This window comes from Nicotiana tabacum, chromosome 7 (assembly GCF_000715075.1).
Source record: "Nicotiana tabacum cultivar K326 chromosome 7, ASM71507v2, whole genome shotgun sequence".
NCBI lineage: Eukaryota > Viridiplantae > Streptophyta > Magnoliopsida > Solanales > Solanaceae > Nicotiana > Nicotiana tabacum.
In genome coordinates, this window is record NC_134086.1 from 159,567,186 (window position 1) to 159,589,865 (window position 22,680).

The following is a 22,680-nucleotide window of genomic DNA, read 5'->3' on the forward strand; positions in this document are numbered from 1 at the left end:
AGATTGATATCCCAAGATCTAGGTTCAAGGAGATCAAACAAAGTCATTAATGACGGTTCAATATTGTCAACTAAAATTTTGGTCCATTCTCGTGATGAGACAATGTTCAGTACCAAGGATAAAACATTAAGGCCTTTTAATGATTTCTAATTTGATATAGGGTATATCAAATAGTGTATCTACAGGATGACACGTTTAGGAATCACCTATGTATGTGTGAAGTGTTAGCCGCTTCAGGGAGAATTTTGTAAGGCCAGTTCTCTACACACTTATGAAACCAGGGGGTGTTCATGGCTGAAACGAACACAACAATGAGAACAAAGTCGGTTATGGGTGATTGTGAATTATAGTTGTCTAGGTATACACCAAAGTTCGACGGTTCAAAGATATCAAATCTACCGATTGACCGAGTATATCCGATATAAGTTCACTATGGAAAGTTCAAAGGGAAACCTACTTATCCAGATGCAATTAATCATTGCTTGCGAATCACACAGTTTTTCATGCATATTTTCGTGATATAGCCATTCCCCATTCATGTGGGGGATTGTTGAGTTTTATAAGCTTATTTTAGCTTAAAAGAGGGTGAATGGAAAATGGAGGGAAAATGAAATATTTGAGTTTCCTTCTTTGAGATATTGTCCCATATTGGAGGAGGAAAAGACTTTTGATGGATATTTATATAATTGCTCTTCTTCTAGCTCTTAAAGAGTTAAGAAGAAGGCAAACCTAGCGCCGCCGTCATCGCTCACTCGGCTTCGGATTTCTATCGTCACTCGGATTTGATTAATTTTTTGGACCAAATTTATTTGTTAATAGTAAAAATTAACGTAATATTATTAAATATCCATTTTTTGTAATGGAAAAGTAATATCCTCTGCATTTGAATTTCCATTTTAATTTGCGTAATTGGTCATTTACGTTATGACCGTTTTACGTAACTGACCTCTGAAGAGTTGCACCTCTTCGTTTGAACTCAACATGTTGGGGTTATAAATAGTAGTCCACTCTCTCAGATTTTCCATACGAAAATTCTCCTCCTTTCTTCTACATTATTTTAACTACAAAGAAAGCAACAGTAAGTGTGATTTGCTACCGATCATTGTGTTCATTGATACTGGGGTTTGAAATACCGCTACACCATTGTATAATTCGTTCTATCCTGGAGGAAATAATCCACAACCTCGGGTACTAGGTGAGGATTAAGTTTCTTAAGGAAACACTGTGAATTTAGTGGGGTCGGATTAAGTTCTTTTTCTTTTACATATTTGTTTATACGTTATTTTATCTTCTTCAAAATTATTTTACAAATACAGTTTACTAACATATATCATGTAATTGGTATTAGGTGTAGTGTTAGGATTGTATAACTAAAACATTGTGGCACGCAAATTGAATTTAAGTTCGATCACCTGAGAAGGTACCCGTTGAACCAATCATCGACCAAAGGCATTAAAGACAGTGTATTGAAACAGAAAATTCATAAAAGAAACAGATACAAGTAATCTTCTTCCTTAAACACATGCCTTGAGACAAACTTGACCAACTAAATTTAGTACAATTACAAAATTCAAGAGTGCAATCCTGCTTGTGTTTGAAGTTTAAAACAAAAAAACTAAGTTGCATTCAAACTCCTTCACTGCCTCATGAATGTTGGACGTAAGTTTCTATATCATTTTCCAATCCCAAAGATGGTTCTTCTACCTAAGCTGCAAGATTAGTATAAAAGCAGTAATCCAACTGCCATATGTAAATTCCAGTACCATGAAGCCTTTTTAAAAATTGATCTGTCTTTGCAATGAATCAAGTTCTTCCCTCAAAATCAATTAAAAAAGCATCAGAAACCAACAATGTGCTCCTTAAGTATATATTGCACCCTGCACCCTTAAATATGAAGAAAGTTGGCTTAGGGCAGGGGATCCAGTAGTTTCTTCAAATGGAAGAAAAAGGAGAAGAAAACATAAAACAACAATTAGTTAGCTTTCTCACTGACCTTTCGGGTGTCAACCAAAAATGTAGTTTACAAATCCCAAATACCATATTAAATTCTGAGGCTATCTACTGAAAGCTCTTTCTCTGATAGCAATTTCAGTTTCTGTAAAACAAGATGAGAAGAATGAGTTCAGACTGAGGATATATTTCTCTTGACTATTTGTGTTACGAAGGCAATGCATTAAGTCATTTTTCAGATGTAAGCCATCACCATAGTTCCTAATTTTGGCAAATCTTAAAGCTCTATAGCCTGGAAAGCTGCTTCATCAGCAGATTGCAGTTACAACAATTTGGATGTTGAAATGAGGAGAAGGCCTATCGGAGATTAATGGATAACTTTGCTTGTATGCCATCATAAGCAGACGTTTTTTTAATAAATAGCTTTGTTTGTATGACTTTGTAATGAGACTTTTTAGTAGATCCAAAATTCAGATACAACTAAAAGTGAAGTGGTTAATCTGGAATGGACCAACTTATCATATGTAAAACTTAAATTTTAGCTCATGAATCTTGGAGTTTTATCTTGAAAAACCTGAAGTCTCTGAGTGACTGATGCCAAGATTGATCATTTTAGGATGAATGTTTTGCAAGCATGTAAAAGAGTTATTCTACATCTTTTTTCTAGAGAGGAAGATTGTGAGAATTCTTAGAAAATCGAAATCAAAAGGCGCATCACAAAAAACTCCTGGATGAAGTAATATTACCGTGATGTATTGAGGTGGATCATCCAGACTAGTTGTGCCAAGGACCACTTCCCTCCTTAACTTAGATGTAAGTTTGTGACAAACCCTAAGCTGCATAGAAGAATATCAACAATATACCATTTCAGAGGCCTAAGCCTTCACTAGATGGAAAGCCAGTGGATGGAAATTAAAATTTAAGGTTTTACCTCAGATCGAGTTGCACCACCGATAATGAAAACAAATATCCGTTGTCCCATGTTCTTAAAATCAGTTGAAAAACTTCTGAGATTGGAGTCGCTAGAAAAAATTACAACAAAAAGCACAAGACAAGGTGAGGAAAGCATAATGAACTCATGTTTCTGAAAAGTGACAATATTTTTATAATGAAATCAACGAGGTCTGGATCTTCAAGGATTTAAAAAAAAAATCTATCAAAGACAATATTCCACGGGGAAACCTTGAATATCCATCGTCAGAAGTACGAGAACGTGCCCAATTTGGCGTCCTTCTTGATCTCACTGAGCGTGGATTAGTAGATTCAGCAGTCTTTGGTGGGGCATTCCTTGCAGAAGATCCATTGACCTCACGAGTTGCTGGTTGAGGACTGTTCATGCATTGATAATCATCTTTAGGCAAGTCACCTTTACACATTTTCTCAACCAACTCCTGGAAGAAGCGGATTGGTTATATGATTTAGTAAGTATGAAGTATGAGCTAAGCCATTTGAAGAGCTATTTGATTAAACATTAAAGCATTCAGAAAGTTGGAAACTAATGGAAGCTGAATGTATCCGCTGTCGCACAATGGCAGTTTAAAAAGCATCTTTTGTGAAAGCATCATGCCCGCTTTCTAAGCATTGTAGTTCCCAAACTCTAAAATAGAGTTCCAATAAGAAAGGTGAGGTCAATTGGACCTTGCGATTCCAAGTATGGAAGTTTCTGGAATATAATTTAGAACCCTCCAGTGGTATTAAGGTAAATTGGTCCTTAAGCAAATTCCATTTTAAATAAAGTACTGGGAAGGTATCTTCTATTGGGCGCATAAATAAGATCTTCCAGTCAAATTACCCTCTAATATTTTCCGTGGATTAAGTCAGTCAATTAGGACTTAAATTCTACAGTTCATGTAGAAATTTGAAGTTAAAACCTATCTGGTCACAAGTCAACCATTAGTTTCCTGTTCCAACACTAAAAGTCAACTTAATCTAGATTAATCACAGCTGGCAGCAGAAACTGCAACACTCTTACACTAACAATCTTAAAGCACTAAACTAAAGATGAAAATATCTTGTCAGTTAACTTCTGCAAAATTAAATTCAAGGAGGATTAGGAAGTCTTAAAACGAACCTCTATCACGGGATAAAATCGAAATAACTGCCATGTTTCTTCCTCTCCAGTTCGATCCTGTCTAGCTGCTTTCCCTTTCTAATATGCAAGCAACAAATTCTAGCAACTGTCAGGTCTCATTTTAGCATAATGAGCTGAAGTCTCCAGGGAAGTTTTAATGTTTACCTTTTGTGAATCAAACTTCAGGGAGAAGCTTCCACTTGACGCCTTCCGTTTTTCTGAACCCTCTAGCATTCTCATATTTTTCACAGCCTTCATATCCTCAGGTGACAGTTTTGCTAACTAAGAGAAAAAAAAGTATCTATATTAAAACTTTCAAAGGTTCCTTAGCTTCAATTTGCTGTACAGATGAACCAATATAAAGTATATCCATGCATTTGAGACAATGAATTACAACTTTAAAAGTTGATTCTAGGACTAGAATATGGATAAATGGATGAGAGATGAATTACCCTTGTGCATGAAAATGTAACTTGACCAACAATATTTTCTTATGGCATAAAAACATCTGGTTGAGAACTTTTTTCTCAAATGGTTCATTCTCAAAATATTATCCAAGGAGGCCAGGAAATTCCTGAGAGCATTGATCTAAAAGGAGATAACTCATATGGTAAAATTGTTCCATAAATTAGAACTTTTCTTGGACCTACTCTTTTCACAATTCCTAAACTACATTCAGTGACACATTATAATTGTAATCTGATTGAAAAAACGATGCGAAAGGTCAAAACAGAAACCTGATCTCTCTTAAGCCGATTGCATTATTGCTCATAAGAACAACTTTTTCTTAGTTTTTTTTTCTTTTTCTTTTTTTTATTGTATTATTTGGAACACCGCGTAGAAATCCCAACATTTTAACTTGGAAAAATTTATTGTTTGTGACGTCCTATATCATATTCTTCCGACACTTATGGCTTCTTTAGTGATTTCTGGGCATCATCTTTCTCAATGGATTACCGAAACCATTCCACTTCTCTTCAGAAGATTCTTTCTTCCCTTAAAGCAACAGCATGAACTGCTAATCCCCAATTGTTTTATTACGTGTCCATATAATACAGGCATGCAAATCCACCATTAGATCGTTGGAACAAAAGTTCAATGATATGCTAGAGACGGGAATAAGACTGTTTTAAGAAATAAGCATGCATGAAATACCTGCATCAGTTTTGCTGCTTTGTCGCCCTCAAATTTTTCTGGATAAACAGATGCATAAATCATCATCAAGCGTAATTTATTTTCACCTGCAGTATCCTACATGCTGCGAAGTTATTACAAAGACCATGCCTGGAAGTGGAAATTACAATGAGTTTGAATACTTGTATTCTGAGCCAGCATAAACATTATCACCTGCTTCGTCCTTAGAAAATGGATCATTTCCTTCGTTCCTGCATCGCCAAAGACAAGATCCTGCTCCAGCTGTCCAAGTTCCCGAAGACCCGTTTCTTTGATAACTTTATTAAGCTCACCTGCAATCTGATCAATCAAGCAATGAAATAAACTCCAGCATTTTATTGCAGGCAAGGTTCATCACAGTCAAAATTCAGTTGTTCCTAAATAAACAAAGAATACCTATACGGAATTCAACATCGGTAAGACCAATGGCATTGAGGCTGTTATGTCTCTTAAACACCTCAGTAGATTTTGTATTCAAATAAGATAATGACCATCCTCATAAGCTCTAGTTTACTGCCGATGGAGTCGAGAAGTAGCTGGTGTGTTGTTGGGGATTATACAAATTTAGAATACAAACCTAAACCAATGAAACTAGCTCCTAAGAGTTGTACATTCAAAAGTACGTCAATGTCTAATTTCTTACAGTCGGTCTCTATTCAAGTACGATTTACTTGCATTTAGAATTATTAAGTATTACTCCATAATAACTAGTTGTGAAGAAGGGCGAAAACGGTTAAGTTTGCTCTTTGAAAGAGAGGAATAAGTTTGCACATGGATCCAGTACAAAGGAACAAACCTCAACATGGATAGAGAGTCTCTCCTTTTGTTCATTATACTGTGGCAAAGCTTGGACCATCTTCTGCAAGTCTCGTGTAGATAATTCACCTCCATCTCTATGTAAAAGTAGATACGAGTTGAGTGATTATCAGAAAAATGGAAGTATCATGAATAAAATTTCGTACATCTACTCATCTTATAGCTAATAAATCACAGCTATGATCAATTGGTCACAATTAAAACAATTATAAGACGCTCTAGATTAATTACCTTGGCCTCTTCACTGCATTCCAATTATTCCAGTTGAATTTACAAGTAAATGAATACCTCAAAAAAAAAAAAAATCTAAAAGTACACACACATATAGAGTGCAACTGTTTCTGAAATGAAGTAAACAACTAATGTGCTATCTAAAAGATGTGTATGAAAAGCAAAAGCTATAATTTCAAGCTCAAGTCTCTGTCGTCAATGGCTCTCTGATCAGACAAGTTTTCCATGCTTGTTATCTGCCAGTTAACAGACAACCCTAAGAATAGAGTGTTAGCTTAGAATTATACCATGCCTAGATTCAGTGGTGAATGATTATTTGATGCTATGCGCTTCTTAAAATTATTGGTCCATAGTAACATGAGAAATATCATGATAGCATATAGTCAAAGGTTTCAGGCACATAACATGCTAATCAGCAAAATATGAAAATAAGAAACTGCTGAAATAAGCTACTTTTGAGATTGAGAAACTTGGCAGAGTCCCTCAACCTCTTGATACTTATTAAGTCTCAGAACAACATCTCATGCTGAACTTACTACAAGTTACTGAATGATGCATCATCCACAGACATGGAGCACAGTACGTACTATAACTATTATGTTACAGGTCCCTCACAAATTTACCAAAGGAATAAAATTTTATCATTTACAGCTAAAACACCAACCTCTGCTCCATCTGTGCTGCTTTGTTCTTAGAAACGAAGTTTGTAAACCTGTCGTGGAGTCGTTCACTAGCCTGGTAAAGTCTTTAAGTTAGGAGCAGAAGTAACATATGACACTCACAAGCATCAAAGGAATAAGGAAATTCTTAAAACTTACATCAGCTATATGAGTATGCCGTAGCTCCAACCAAACAGGATCCTGATCTTCCAAAAGAACTTCCTTCTTCTCAGGTGGACCACCTGATTTGCTAGGAACCTGATGTGAGATACATTTCGATCAAATACCAGGAAAATCTTGATATAAGAGATCCAGAACATGCAGCAATGCGTACCTCATGTACGTATTTATTTCCATCCATATCAAGCAGGTCATGACACATGGCATCGTATGTCCATTCATGAATCACAGGAGCAATCTAAACAAGAAGATTTGTCGTTATATTAATAATAATGAAAAAAGACCGGGCTGACTGATATTTATCAACAAAATCATTTCAAAACCTGGTCAACAGATCTGTCCAGAATCAGTAATTCACATGTCTCCTTCTGCGGAAAATTAGGAATACTAGACCGATACATAGTGATATTGTTCCATATAGCTGTAGCGAGCTTTTCAGGAACTAATTCACGGAAATTTGTTGTTGATCCATCACGTCCCTTGGGAGCTCGATAACGCACAAAAGGAAATTCCTGGATGTAAAGACAGAGGTTTAGCCAAACTAAGTTGGTCACTGGGAACTGTAAGTGGAAGATATACAGAACTCGAAGACATATATGAAAATGCAACATCTTTTATACCTCCAAAGTTTCTTTACTTTACCTAAAGAGCAGTCACAACTGTACCAACTTTATCAACAAATTCTTTTTGACAGAATAATGGTAACATAAACTGATAAAAAGCTAGTACCAGTAGTCTTTTGGTTTGTACATTTTACATAAAACTTCAGATGAAAGAGCAAGTCACACATTTGTGAAGCTTAAAATTACCTTCAGTGAAGCAAAAACAGTGGCAATTCTTGTGGCCATTACATTCAAGCAAGCATCAGTACGCCGGGAATTTTGAGCACTTTCACCAAACAACTCTTCAAGTGCTCTTTCATGGTCAGTGACAAATCCCTGTGATAAAAGCTGACATATTAATAAAGTTGCAATCTACAAAATTCTTACATCAATCAACAGATCAACTACTCAATTCCAATTAGTTGGGGTCGGCTATGTGAATCTTCTATGTCCGTTTCTATCGATCCAGGTTCATTTCATATCTGCTGCATCATTTTTCACTCATCAAAATTGTAAAATTCTTCTAATGTCCCAGTTTAAAGACAGATATTGAACTAAATGCTCCAAGTAAGGCGAGAAATTGTTTGTCGAAATATTTGCCGAAGTACCTGGCTGTCTATTGGGAAGTACTCCAAATTCATCTGCATTGTGCAAAAAAGGAAAAGAAAAAAAATGAAAAAGAAGATTCAGTCAAACTTGTGAAGATATCAATTACATGATGCGCGCAGTATTGTAGACAGAGACACATGATTATTACCTCTCCTAATGCACCTATACGGGGTATTACACTTGTGTCATTCTTGATGCGGGCAACCAGGTCCTTAGGTATTGGGGAACTGAAGTATACATATGCTCTGAAGAAAATAGGGAAATAATAGAAGTAAGATGACAAGAACCAGATGATTCACTTTCATTAAACCAAGTGCGGTGCACTAGATTTTCTAGAGAACGAGATCCTGTCACATACTTCCTGTATAAAGGTTCTCTTCCTGACATATCGGACAAGAACATGACAACGCTGCAAATTCAAAATTTAAAGGTTAGTTCTCATTTTTTTAAGTGCTGCAGAAGGAAAAGGAACCCGATGTTTTGGACAAGAATCACTGAATTAACTGACCCGATGTTTCTAAATGCAAACCAGCTTTGCTCTTATCCAATAAAGGTTAATCAAGATATGAAATTCAAAATTATGACTGCACAGATGATGAGCAGAAAATTTTGGAAATGGGTACAATCATATGGTAATTTGAAGGTAAGGGTGAGGGGCAATGGAGGTGAAGAATAGAACATTAAAGATCATGTATGAAGGAAATACACAGTTCTCATGCTTTGTGTACAAAATCAAGCAGAGATGATTATGTAGAGAAGGGGTGTTGAAAAAAAGATCATACTTCTCCTTTGACGGCTGGATGAAGTATATAGCATCCATTGTTGGTAAAGGTTGCCTTCTTCTAAAAAGATCTTCCACCACTGTCATAATAAATACACATAATGAATCAGGAAATTTTCAAGAACTAACAACTAATGATTACATCGGGCTTTGGGACTCATTGCACCAGGGTTTGGTGACAAATTCAATAAGACTTATGTGACTGAACAGAACTAGAGATCACAGAGTCTTAACTTGTGTGGGGCCAAAAACATTTTATTTTCTCCATAGAAATTTATAAGCGGAAACATAACCTAATGAAACTAGTCAGCACTCACTTCTCATTGAAATATGCTCTTTATTCTTGGTTGTCGAAGGGGTTTGATAATTTTGTGAGGGTAGATTTGTCAACTAGAACTACAATGACGCAGACAAACTAAAAAATTCATTATATGCGAAGCTCACATGAAACTCCTTGGTCTGTGATATCAGCCATTTTGCATGTGGAAGACATTACTTTTACCGTTACTTTATCCATGATAAGAACCTGCATAAAAGTAGTTCAGCAGAGAATAAGTTCCAAAAAAGGGCAATTTCCCAACGCGCTCAAGTTTAAATCAACAGAACAGTCTTCCACAGAACATGTACCAAATAGCTATAGTTTAATGTTAAATAACAATCATGATATGAAAAGATATACGTTGAGCAGATACGTCAAAAAGATATAAATTGGCATCATCATATAATTAGATGTATACAAAGCACCATAGACATGAGAAGGAATTCAGTCAACCTAGCAACAAGGAAGTGAAGGTTGTGCATGGTGTTGAAAAGTCTTAGAGCATGACAGCAAAAGGCATAGTTTCAAGTGCAGCCTGTAACTCAAAATTTTACTGTCTCCAATTCAAATTGTTGTCACCAGAAACAAATAACAATGTTAGTTGATTCACTCAATCCTCCACTGAAGACATCATTCCTAAATCCCCTCTTCGATGCACTGTTTTGTATAGTATTTATTTGACAGTAGCAGGATGTTGCAACAACAGGGAAGCTCATTCGTTTGATCATACTTTTTTTGAATACCTCAACTTCTCCCCATATTAGTAATTGAAAATTATAAATATATTTAGACAATGTAATCTAGTTTAAAATTAACAACTGAAACGTGGGCAATAATACAATGATATTTCTGTATGAAAATTATTTTGAAGTATTGTGTTAACGATACGTCGTAGATTATCTAATGATTATTTTGTATTTGCTGTAAAATTTACAATGTGTATTGCCCCCGCTTTTTTATCTCTAAACAGTAAATCTATTTAGAAATGTCAATGGTTATTACAAAAGATACAGTAACAACAAGAACAATATACCCAGTGTACTCCCACAAGTGAGGTTTGGGAGGGTAGTGTATATGCAGACCTTACCCCTACCTTGTGGAGAAGGGGAGGTTCTTAGCTTACAGTACAAGTGCCAAGCTATGCCATCTAAGCTAATAAGCAGTCTCCTTTCCTTAAGACGCATGCCCATGTTATTAGACAGTCAATCATGACTCTACATGCTATTTTTTATTTTACTTCAAGTTCACACATTTAATGTCATATCTAGGAATGGCTTAAAAGAGTTTGAGACCAATATGAAGAAAAACACGTCTAAATATACTTGATGCTTAATCTTGATAAGAAGTAATGTAATAGCTTTGAAAGTCATCGGATACCATAAAAAGTATTTGTCAACAGACACAAATTGATCATGCACACTTTGACTATTGACATGCTCAACAGGAAACTTTGCTCCGATACATGATCAAGCAATTGTCAAATGACTCAGATGACAAGTTAGAGTATTCACGTCAAATTAATCAAGTTGTATTGGGTAAGATAAATTATTACAAACCATGTATTTCAAAACTTGATAACATGGGTAAACAAGACATATTTTAGAAGTTTGTGTTGACAGCATAGCAAGCGAGTCTTGGCACAATGGTAGAGTTTCTCCTCTGATTCACAGTTCAAGCAGTGGAAACAACCTATTTGCAAAAATGTAAGGAGAAGGTTGCATACGGTATACACCACTCTCCCCCTAACCCCACTAGCTGGGAAGCACTTCATGCACAAGGTAAACCAAATTGAAGCTGGTAGGGCTCACAACACAACATAACAAAATAATAGCTTTCCCTAGACAAGAGATAAGATCTGCGAATAAGTATTTAAGACTATGAAATATAAAGAGAATATAATTGTTTCAAAGATAACAAATAAAATTTAACAAACTGATTTCATGTAACAAATCCCTCCTTTTAACATACCTTCCATGAAGATCTTGAATCTCCTGAACCTGAAGATCCAAGCATTTCATGTAATAGTCCTAGAACAAAAATACACCAACACGTCAGTGCATTAGTATAAAACCATTTAATGAAAGTGTAAAGCTCCATGCACACCCAAAGAGATCACGGGACAAAGAGGAGGAGAAAGTTCAATGCATCAGGAAGAATCAGTAATCTGGTGGTATCGACATAAGTCGATGCTGCAATAGAATTAGAAATCTTAGGCTACACTTCATTACTCCACATGACTTCTCTTCGTACATATTTCTTGTTGCCGGATTGAAAAGATGAGAGCAAAACGTTAGATGATTTCACTAGTTAATGTCTCCCGTTTGCATCTCTCTTCTTCCACTTTTCAATAGTCCAACTGCTTGGTGAACTCCACACTGCATTTATTAGAAGACTTGTACACCACATGGGTAAAATGGCTTTTATGGCCTAACTGATTTCATGAAGTGTTGCGTTGCTCGACATTAATTCTCTCTCCGCTACTCGTTGTGCATCAACGTTAAAGATTCAGCTTATTACATATTTAGGAAGGCAACCCAAAATCCACCAATAACTTAGTACAGTTGGTGAAGTTTCAAAGAGAGGGAAAAAAGTTGTGCAAGCCTCCACATACCCTTCCCCCTTTTTTTAATTTTTTTAAATTTAAGGCACTAAAGTATGAACCAAAAGGTTCAAAACTCATCAGCTCCTACTTAAAATCCAAGAAGTTATGGTCAAATCTGCACAAAGCATGTCTCTGAATATCCACCATGTTTCCTTTGTTGGGGGGGGGGGGGGGTAATTAGCATCTAAATTGCAATAGTTTTTTTAATACCAATGATTATAAGGTGTGACTCAAAAAATTTCTCATGGCAATTATACGACCTAATAGAAAAATAAAACCATCACACTAAAGCAACTGATTTGTAAAAGGAACCAAAAGGCATCGCATCTAATATCTGTCATCAGGATTTTAACGGACGGAAAGTCTTTTATCAAAACTAGTTGGATTGCTAGTATGCTACGAACGCAAATTCTCAAAAAAAATTGAGCATTGATTTCACAAGTGTTGAGTAATAAGAAATTTGAAGTAAATGCGATATAATTGCTTACGATCACGGCTGACATGCTTGAAATTCCTATACTCTGTGCCATGAGAGGACGTTTCTGAATCTGAAAATGACATTATTCTCTATGCAAATTCTGTTCTACGAATTTTTACTGAATTTTTCGAACATGCAGAATGAAGGAATTGAATTCGAAGTTTTTCTGAGAGAGAGATACGTAGATAGAAAGTGGAGGGAGAAAAATGTGGGAGAGTGCGTTTTTGAAGGGGAGACTCGAAAGAAAGAGTCGTTAAAACTTCGTGGGGAAGCACAAAGAACTCTAACGGTGGGTTTCTTTGTGCATTTCTCTTTCTAGTCCTTCAATTCTTTCTTGTTTCTACTTATTCCTCCCTTCTTTTCCTTTTCTTACACAATAACTAATACTCCACGTGTTTCAATTTTGACGAAGTAGTTTGACTCGATTCAGAATTTAAGAGTAAAAAATAATTTTTGAAATTTGTGATTTTAAAAATTCAAGGGAAAAAGTTTTATAGGGCCATGATATTTATGTGGTTATAAAAATTTTTCATTAAAAGTAAAATAAAGAGTTGAGTTATTTTCAATTGTAGAAATATTTTATTCTTTTTTAAATAGACTGATAAGGAAATTGTGTTATTTAAATTGAACGAAGGAAGTATTATTTCATTTTCCTTTCTCATTTTGCATGCCAAAATCTCCTTAGCCCTTATCCACTAGCGGCCAATTTGCATCCCAAAATGTTTTAAGTACTTTGCAAATCATTCATTTGTTGGGATGATAATGATTACTAACTTTTAAATTCCTTACAATTAAAAATTAAATTTTCGATAATATTTTATTGGTGAGTAACAGTGAAACTGAGGATCTCAATTTACTTAAGTACGAAGTAATTGTTGGGTTTTTGTTATTAATAACAAAAGATGTCTGAATGGAAAACGGTGGAAAAAGAAATGGAGGGAAGTGAAATTTTGAATTAGTTCATTTTACTGATACACTTTGTCCCTCATTGGAAGAAGGAAAGAAAATCTTTGTGTATATATATATATATATATATATATATATATATATATATATAGAAGCTCATCTTCTAGCTCTTAAAGAGTTAAGAAGAAGTGATGTCTCGCGTCGTCGCTCGCTCGGCTTCGGCTTCGGCATTGTGAGGGGATTAAATTCCTTAAGGAAGCACAAAGAACTTGTGGGCTCGGAATTATTTCTGCTTTGTTTTTTAAACTAATGTTTGTTGATTTACTGTTTTTTGAATACAGACTGTTTACAAGCTTAAGGAATTTAAATTATGTATTCATTTTACTTTCTGGTTTAGCAGACTAAAATCGTACTGATTTTCTACTCATGTTCTGGAGATTAAAATCTTCAGATTTTCTACTCCAGTTTGAGATTAAAGTCTTGGTGACTTTCTACTCAATCCGAGATATAAAAACTCGGTTGTTTGTATTCGGTTTGAAGATATAAAAACTTCACCGGGATACTAATTTTGTTTGTGTCAATTTATTTTATAGAAAAATGACAATAAGTATGGAACAACAAAGTGGTTCTACTACTGCTGCAATGACTACGACGTCTTCAAGTCGCACAACACCTAGATCGGCAATGGCACCGGCAGAAAAGCTCGAAAAATTTTCCGGCATGAACTTCAAATGCTGGCAGCAGAAAATGTTCTTCTACCTGACCACTCTTAGTCAACAACGCTTTATTAGTGAGGACGTTCCAGTCTTGGGAGAAGAGACTCCGGATAATGAGCGATTTGTGATCACGGAGGCATGGAAGCATTTTGACTTCTTGTGCAAAAATTATATATTGAGTTGTTTGGAAGATGGCTTGTACAACGTTTACAGTATCATGGAGACTTCGAAAGAGTTGTGGAACTCTCTTGAAAAGAAGTATAAAATGGAAGATGCTGGACTAAAGAAATTTGTTGCCTCAAAATTCTTGGACTTGAAAATGGTGGACAATAAGTCTGTCATAACTCAATTTCAAGAATTACAAGTCATCGTTCATGACCTCATTGCCGAAGGTATAAATCGAATCAATATTTTTATTACAGATATTGATTATATTATTAATCCTAAATTTATGATTGTAGGTATGGTCATAAATGAAGCGTTTCAAGTTGCGGCATTTATTGAAAAGTTGCCACCAATGTGGAAGGACTTTAAGAATTACTTGAAACATAAGCGCAAGGAGATGACGCCTGAAGACCTTATTGTTCGCCTAAGGATTGAAGAGGACAACAATGCTGCAGAAAAGAAGTGTCGTGGAAATTCAACAATAATGAGCGCAAATATTGTTGAGGAAGCTTCGACAAGCAAAAAGAGAAAGAAGCCGTCTGGACCAAAGAATTACCCAAGCAAAAAGAAGTTCAAAGGTAATTGCCACAACTGTGAAAATGTTGGACACAAGGCTGTTGAATGTTGTGCACCAAAGACGGACAAAAAGAAAAGGCAAGCAAATTTGTTTAAGAAGAATGATGAAATAGACGATTTATGTGCCATGCTTTCAGAATGCAACCTAATCGGAAATCCTAGAGAATCGTAGATTGATTCGGGGGCAACTCGACATGTTTGTGCTAACAAGGAGTTGTTTACTTCTTATGCTCCCACTGGACCCAACGAAACAGTTTTTATGGCAAATTTCGCTACTGCAAAAATTGAAGGAATGGGCAAGGTAGATTTGAAGATGACTTATGACGAGATTGTAACTCTAAATAATGTTCTTCATGTTCCTGAAATGCGGAAGAATTTAGTCTCGACATCACTTCTAGTTAAGAATGGCTTTAAGTGTGTTTTTGTTTCCGACAAGGTTGTAGTTAGTAAAAATGAAATGAATGTAGGAAAATATTACCTGACTGAGGGCCTTTTCAAACTCAATGTAATTGCCATTGATATGAATAAAATTTCAGCTTCTTCTTACTTGCTTGAGTCAAATAATTTATGTCATGAACGTTTAAGGCACGCCAACTTCAAAACTTTACGAAAAATGATTAATTTGGAAGTATTGCATAAGTTTGAATGCAATAACTCGAAATGTCAAATATGTATGGAATCAAAGTATGTTAAGCATCCTTATAAGCTAGTTGAAAGGAATTCAAATCCTTTAGACTTAATTTACACAGATATTTGCGACATGAAGTCAATACCATCTCGCGATGGGAAAAAGTATTTCATAACTTTTATTGACGACAGTACTGGATATTGCTATATTTACTTACTTAATAGTAAAGATGAAGCAATTGATGCATTCAAGAAATACAAAAATGAAGTTGAAACGCAACTAAATAAAAAAATCAAAATGATAAGAAGTGATAAGGGCGGCAAATATGAATCTCCTTTTGAAGAAATATGTTTTGAAAATGGCATTATTCACCAAACAAATGCCCCTTACTCACAACAATCTAATGGAATTGCGGAAAGAAAGAATAAAACGTTAAAAGAGATGATGAATGTCTTGTTAATAAGTTCTGGCTTACCTCAGAACTTGTGAGGGGAAGCTATTCTTACAGCAAACCGAATACTGAATCGAGTTTCCCATAGAAAAATGCAATCCATTCCATATGAAAAATAGAAATGAAGGAAACCCAACTTAAAATATTTTAAAGTGTGGGGGTGTTTGACTAAAGTGAAAGTTCCTAAATCCAAAAGAGTAAAAATTGGATCAAAAATCATTGATTGTGTTTTCGTAGGATATGCAACAAATAGTAAGGCATATCGTTTTCGGGTTCATAAATTAGAAAATTCCGACATTCATATTAATACGGTAATTGAATCGGATAATGCTAAATTCTTTGAGAATATTTATCCGTATAAAATGGAATGTGAGTCGTCTAAGGAAAAATCTAAGCGACCTCAGGAAGAAGCAAAAGAAAGTACGTTTGATGAGGAAAATCCAAGACGTAGTAAACATCAAAGGACAACTACTTCCTTTGGACCGGATTTTATGGCATTCTTATTGGAAAATGAGCCTCAAACGTTCAAAAAAGCAATGTCTTCCTCGGAAGTACAATATTGGAAAGAGGCAGTCAATAGTGAGATAGAATCCATATTAAGTAATCATACTTGGGAATTGGTTGATCTTGCTCTGGGAAATAAACCTTTGGGTTCTAAATGGATTTTCAAAAGGAAAATGAAAGCTGATGGAACTATTGACAAATATAAGTCAAGATTAGTTGTTAAAGGGTTTAGACAATGCGAAGGTCTTGATTAGTTTGACACATACTCGCCAGTAACAAGGATTACATCTATCCAAGTGTTAATAGTGTTAGCCGCTGTGTATGGCCTTCAAATCCATCAGATGAATGTAAAGATAGCCTTTTTAAATGGAGATTTAGAGGAAGAAATCTATATGGAACAACCTGAAGGGTGTGTAGTTCCCGGAAAAGAAAAGAAGGAGTGTCGACTTGTTAAGTCACTTTATGGACTAAAACAAGCACCAAAATAATAGCATGCTAAATTTGACCAAACAATGTTGTCAAATGGTTTCAAGATAAATAAGTGTGACAAATGTATTTACATTAAGAATACTCCAAATCAAATAGTCATTATTTGTTTATATATGGATGATATGTTGATAATGAGTAACAACATTGCTAACATAAGTGCTACTAAGCGCATGCTTACTAGTAAGTTTGATATGAAAGACTTAGGAGTTGCCGATTTAATTTTGGGAATTAAGATCCTACAGACTGACTTCTCAAGGTCTAGCTTTGTCTCAAACTCATTATATTAAAATGGTTCTTGAAAATTTCAGATATTTGGACTTTAAAGAAGCAAAAACACCAATTGATTTAAACCATACTCTTGTAAAGAACAAGGGTCAAAGCAAATCTCAATTGGAATATGCTCGAGTGTTGGAAAGTTTGATGTACATTATGAATTGTACACGACCTGATATAGCTTGTGCAATAAGTAAGCTTAGTCGATACATAAGTAATCCCAACCAAGCTCATTGGATAGCAATGGAATGAGTTTTGGGATATTTAAAATATACTCAAGAATATGTATTGCATTACAATAATTATCCCGTAGTTGTTGAGGTATATAGTGATCCAAATTGGATCACCGGATCAACGGAATCAAAATTCACAAGTGGATATATTTTTACCATTGGTGGAGGAGCAGTGTCTTGAAAGTCGTCCAAACAGACATGCATCGCCCCGCTCTACTATGAAGTCTGAATTTATAGCTTTAGACAAGGCCGGTGAAGAAGCTGAATGGCTCCAGAATTTCTTAGAAGACTTTCCATTTTGGCCCAAACCTATGGCACCTGTATGCATACATTGTGACAGTCAAGCAACAATAAGAAGGTCTAGGAGCGTTATGTATAACAAAAAATCTTGTCATATTCGTCGAAGACATAATACCATTAGACAACTACTCTCTAGTGGTTTTATCACAATTGACTATGTAAAGTTAAAAGATAATGTATCAGATCCGCTTACAAAAGGCCTACCCAAAGAGGCGGTTGAGAAGTCATCAAAGGGAATAGGACTATGGCCGAGGACAAGTCACTATGGCAGTAACTCTATCTAGAAGACTGGAGATCCCAAGATCTAGGTTCAAGGAGATCAAACAAAGTCATTAGTGACGATTCAACATTGTCAAATAAAATTTTGGTCCATTCTCATGATGAAGACAATAATCAGTACCAAAGATAAAGTGTAAGGACTTTTTAATGGTTTCTAAGTTTGATATGAGGTATATCAAATAGTGTATCTACGGGATAACACATTTAGGAATCACCTATATGAGTGTGAAGTGTAAGCCGCTTCAAGGAGAATGGTGTAAAGGCCAGTTCTCTACGCACTTATGAAACCGGAGGGTGTTCATGGCTGAAACGAACACAACAATGAGAACCAAAGACGGTTAAGGGTTGATTGTGTGACATATGGCTAGCTAGGTATACACCAAAGTTCGACGGTTCAAGGATATCAAATCTACCAATTGATTGAGTATATCCGACATATGTTTGTGAGCATGTGATTTTTGCTTCACGAAAACTACTCCAAAAGAAATTGAAAAATAAAACAAATTGCCTTTGGGTACAATTTTGAGAATTTTGCGTGATATTTTGGATAATTATTTTTGTCTGTGAATGTTTATCTTGTTTTAATTAATTGAAAAATACCAAAATATATGTTGCATACATATTTAGGATTTAATTTTGCATTTTTGAATTAATTAAACCATGTCCTATTTTAAAGAATGAAAATCACAAAAATATGAATTTTGGTAGCTTTGTCATTTTTATTGTTTAATTGTGTGATTTTATTTTTATTTGATATTGTGTGTTAATTATTGTTAAGGGTTAATCAATATCTCTTTAAAATAAGCTTGGTTTTACAATTTAGGAATTTTAGGTTTTAGGAATTAAAAGAAAATGAAAAAGAAGAAGAAGAAAAGAGTGAAAAATTGGACCAAATCGGAACTGGGCCAATTTCAATGCAAAATTAGGCCCAAATCATATCAAACGATCCAATCCAATAAGCCTGGTCTCTCAGACAGTCCAACCGACGTCGTTTCGGTGCCTCAGATCTAAGCCGTTGATTTGTTTCCATTAGACGGTTCAGTTCAACCCAACATTATTTGAAACGACGCCATTTTAGGCAAGTTGATCCGATCCGTCTGTTCCCAATGATCTAACGGTCCCAGCCTTCCCCCATAACCCGATCCATTTCAATCCGGGTCGACCCGGTCTCAATTCATGACCAAACGTCACCGTTTCCTTTAAATGAATTGATCCAGGCCGTTGATCGTGCTTGATCCAACGGCCAAGATTAAACCACCCCTCCCTATATAACGTTAATCTCTACCCAGCCCCCCCAAACCAGACCCCCCAATTTATCGTCTCTCTCAGAGATGACCCCCTAAACCCTAGCCGCCCTTGTTCCCTTCGCCAGAAAACCCGGCGGAGCCGACTCCGATGACTGCCAAATTAACACCGCTGAACCTCCATGCCTTCCTCTTTACGGATCCGTTAACCGTTTGTCTCGAATCAACCTCCAGCTTCTCGAATCTTCAATCGAAGATTCGAGCAGAACCTGAACCTACCCAAACCAGTCCCAAACTCACACCACGGCACCCCCTGACCTCCCTCGTGCCCAAAATACCTATGGCCTGGTTCGAATCTTGCTAGAACCATTCAAACCCCAAATCGAACCCCCAAGAACCCTAGAAAACCAAAAGTTGAAGTCTGTCCAAATTAAAGGATGATTTGGGGGTCTAATCGACCTTAGTAAGGTCCGTTCGACCTCAAAGAGTCCGATTCAGAATCCAAGTCAGGGTCGTCCAGTTTCCGAGTTCTTGAGGTATTCTTCCTTTCCTGTTTGTTCCATTTTGTATTTGTAAATGCATGTTTATTTGTATAGTTTAGTTTTACTGATTTTTCAATTTTTCTTTTGTCGATTGATTCTGTCCTTCTTCAAAGACTATTTATTTAGTCGAACTTGTTCTGGTCATGGTCGAGTATGTAATAAACTATATAATCGATTCGAATGAGCTCCATCGACTAGTTAAGTTTTATTATAAATCCTTGCTCTATCAATACAACTCGAATCACCTGTGTGCCTGTTCAATTCTGATTATTTGCTATTGATTGTATGTGTTGTAATTCGTGTAGTCGATTGGATAAGTGTCGTCGATTAGTTTTACATGCTTGAAACCTGATAATAATTTGATTCATACGGCTTCAATTCTGATTGAATCATTGTTGGAATTTGATAGGCTGGATTGGTTATAGCTGAGGTGTTTAGAGTTTAAATTCAGTTCATTTAGATAATTGAATCAGTGTAGCAAATGGCTTAGTTGAATATTCTGACAGTAGGGTACTAAAGTACCATTAAACTAATGAAATAGTTTAAAACAGTAGTGGGGGGGTTGATGGCTGTGTAAGGGATCATGGGCACCATTTCACAAGGTTTAGGGGATTTGAATAGAAAAATAGGTTGCCCATATCCGCGTGGGATTAATAAATTAAAAAGAATTTTAGTGGGGAACAAAACATACTCTAGTGGGGAACAAGTGAATTAAAAGGAGAACAAAACATGTAGTAGTGGGCAGAAATACTTTCTTAATTAGCTAAGTGCTCCTTAGAGCTGGAAAGGGCTGAGGTTTGGGTATAAATAGGGGTCTGGACAGAATTAGGAGGGGGACCTTTTTAGTCTGGTCTGGCTGTTCTTTGGGGCAGACTTTAGAAGAGAAAAGACTCGGGAAATCTTAAGGGTTTGAACATTCTGAAAACTGGAAGAGAGTTTTAAGAGCTAGTCTAGTTCAACTAGTGCTATCCCATTGAAACTAAAAAGAGTTTCAGCTTTAACTGTGGAGTTGTATTTTTGAGTTTTTCTTGATTACTGAATCTCAGGGGTGTTTCTGCTTGTGTTTTGATTGATATTTGGTTGCTATCAAGCTGTTTTTGGGGTCAGTTATTGGGTGTTTGTGCTGTTGTTGGTATTGCTGGGAATTCTGCTGGGTGTTTATGTTTGCTATTGGTTATTTGCTACTGTTTTATTAGGTTTGCTGGAATTCTGCTGGTTCCTTTTAAATCTGTTACTGGTTTGTTCTGTCACTGTGTTGCTGTTTGTTGCTGTTGTGCTGTGCTATCTGTTGTGCTGATCACTCCTTCTTCTTCTCCATTGTATTCCCTATCCAGGTACCCATTCTAAAAACCTGTGTTGATGTAAGCTCGAATTTGAAGTTGAAGTTGAGATGAAATGGAAATGCAGCTGTTAGTTCTATTTGACATGACTGTATAAATAAACTGAAACTGTTTCTTTATTAGCTAGATTATCACTCGATATGTCTTGAATGTATATAAGCATGTGATCTCGAGCAGGGTTGTATTTAGTTTTATGTTAGGTTAATAGGATAGTTAGATTAATTTCAGTTTTGGTAATTTGTTTCGTGAAATCATTTGAAAGCGATTCACATTGCAATGAACCTTTAGTAATGGTCGTCATGTGTTTTGTACTAAAATATGACTGTTTATTTGCTACATCATGGCATGTTAAAATTGGTCCATAAAGAGTGTTGTGGTTATTTTGTTCAAGTTGGTCCAAATAGAACGACGTACTGCTTTCACTATAAAATCAGGATGCTTACCTAATGACATGCAAATGAATAAGTAAATGCTTTACTTCAGGGGCTCGATCCCTCGATCTCTCCTACGCAGCTTGGCATGCCCCATTCGGTTTTGGGCTTGCCTCAAGGCCCACCGGTTGTTGTTCGTTCACAAGTAGAATTAGTTGGCCCATTTAATTTGGGCCTGATTTAAAGGTTTTCATATATAGTTAACACAATATAAGTTTGGGGCTTTGAGTTAGGTAGCAGGTTCAAATTAAACGGTCCGTCCTTTTGTTTGGACTCGAACTTGAACTCGAAACCCGCTTTTATAATATTAACTAATTAGGACTTCTTCTCTTTTATTTTAGAGACGAACTTAATAGAAATGTAGTCACTTTAGGATTGTCCTTTTAAAATAAACGAGATGAGCCTTGCCTAGTGAAACGCATAGATTGCGGGGCCCTCATAAATGTATGTATTAATTACTTAGAACTCGGGATCTGCCGCTTAGTGAACTTCATGGCCTTTTTCCCAAAATAACCACGCGTTAATCTCTTTAGGCGCGTACTTTAAATAACATTACCTTCTCAAATTCGGGTGCACATTTATGTGACCCAAATCCAAATCCCAACGGAGTTGAAATATGTCGCTAATCACGGGTACATTGATTGTGACGTGGTTCGAGATGCATTTCCACGACGTTGCAAATTCCTTTAAAAATAATGAATGAGACGAGCCTCGACAAACAAAAGTACACAAGCTACGGGGCCCTCTATACGTGTTGGTAAAATTACTTAGATTTCGGATAGGCCGTTTAGCAAAATTTCACGGCTTTATCCAAAATAATAATACACTAGTCGCTTTAGGCACGCCTTTAATAATATTACTTCCCTAAACTCGGGTGCGCATTTATGCGACCCAAATCCAAATCTCAACGATGTTAAAACGTGTCCAAAATCATGGGTGCATTGATGTGACGTGGTTCAAAACGTGTTTTAATAACGTTGCAATTCTCTTTTAAAATAATAATAATAATAAAAGCAGTAAAAAGTTAAAATTTGCACATAAGTTCAACATGTATTAAAATCAGATAAATAAGCCGAATATGACAATTGAGCGACCATGCTAGAACCACGGAACTTGGGAATGCCTAACACCT

At 35.9% G+C, this 22,680-nt stretch overlaps 2 protein-coding genes across 3 annotated transcripts; one reads left to right on the forward strand and one right to left on the reverse strand.

The window, feature by feature from the left end:
• Positions 1–1,466: 1,466 nt before the first annotated feature.
• Positions 1,467–12,698, reverse strand: LOC107795470 (protein transport Sec1a-like). 2 transcript variants are annotated; one of them, XM_016618112.2, is made up of 22 exons: positions 12,482–12,698; positions 11,360–11,418; positions 9,517–9,598; positions 9,074–9,152; positions 8,650–8,700; positions 8,440–8,536; positions 8,291–8,323; positions 7,890–8,018; positions 7,404–7,592; positions 7,235–7,318; positions 7,060–7,158; positions 6,906–6,976; positions 5,991–6,087; positions 5,369–5,494; positions 5,177–5,272; positions 4,187–4,303; positions 4,022–4,099; positions 3,133–3,341; positions 2,882–2,972; positions 2,697–2,786; positions 1,994–2,095; positions 1,467–1,877 (listed from the first exon to the last, which is right to left on the reverse strand). In XM_016618112.2, the coding sequence occupies exons 1-21, from the start codon at positions 12,552–12,554 to the stop codon at positions 2,042–2,044; spliced, it is 2,004 nt and encodes a 667-aa protein (XP_016473598.2). In that variant the 5' UTR covers positions 12,555–12,698; the 3' UTR covers positions 1,467–1,877; positions 1,994–2,041. The 2 variants fall into 2 exon arrangements, with proteins under 2 accessions (XP_016473598.2, XP_016473597.2); XM_016618111.2 differs by having other exon boundaries at positions 1,749–1,884.
• Positions 12,699–13,974: 1,276 nt separating this feature from the next.
• On the forward strand, positions 13,975–15,006 carry LOC107795471 (uncharacterized). Its single transcript, XM_016618114.1, has 2 exons — positions 13,975–14,485; positions 14,555–15,006. The coding sequence occupies exons 1-2, from the start codon at positions 13,975–13,977 to the stop codon at positions 15,004–15,006; spliced, it is 963 nt and encodes a 320-aa protein (XP_016473600.1).
• Positions 15,007–22,680: the final 7,674 nt, after the last annotated feature.

What these genes read in the sequence shown, in the direction of transcription:
- LOC107795470 (XM_016618112.2), bottom strand. Translation starts at nt 12,554, where the DNA reads ATGTCATTTTCAGATTCAGAAACGTCCTCTCATGGCACAGAGTATAGG. An exon ending in GACTCTCTATCCATGTTGAG is followed by an intron (nt 5,495 to 5,990) that starts GTTTGTTCCTTT and finishes TTGATTGATCAG; the next exon opens with ATTGCAGGTGAGCTTAATAA. An exon ending in TGAAGTTTGATTCACAAAAG is followed by an intron (nt 4,100 to 4,186) that starts GTAAACATTAAA and finishes CTTGCATATTAG; the next exon opens with AAAGGGAAAGCAGCTAGACA.
- LOC107795471 (XM_016618114.1), top strand. Translation starts at nt 13,975, where the DNA reads ATGACAATAAGTATGGAACAACAAAGTGGTTCTACTACTGCTGCAATG. An exon ending in TCATGACCTCATTGCCGAAG is followed by an intron (nt 14,486 to 14,554) that starts GTATAAATCGAA and finishes TTATGATTGTAG; the next exon opens with GTATGGTCATAAATGAAGCG.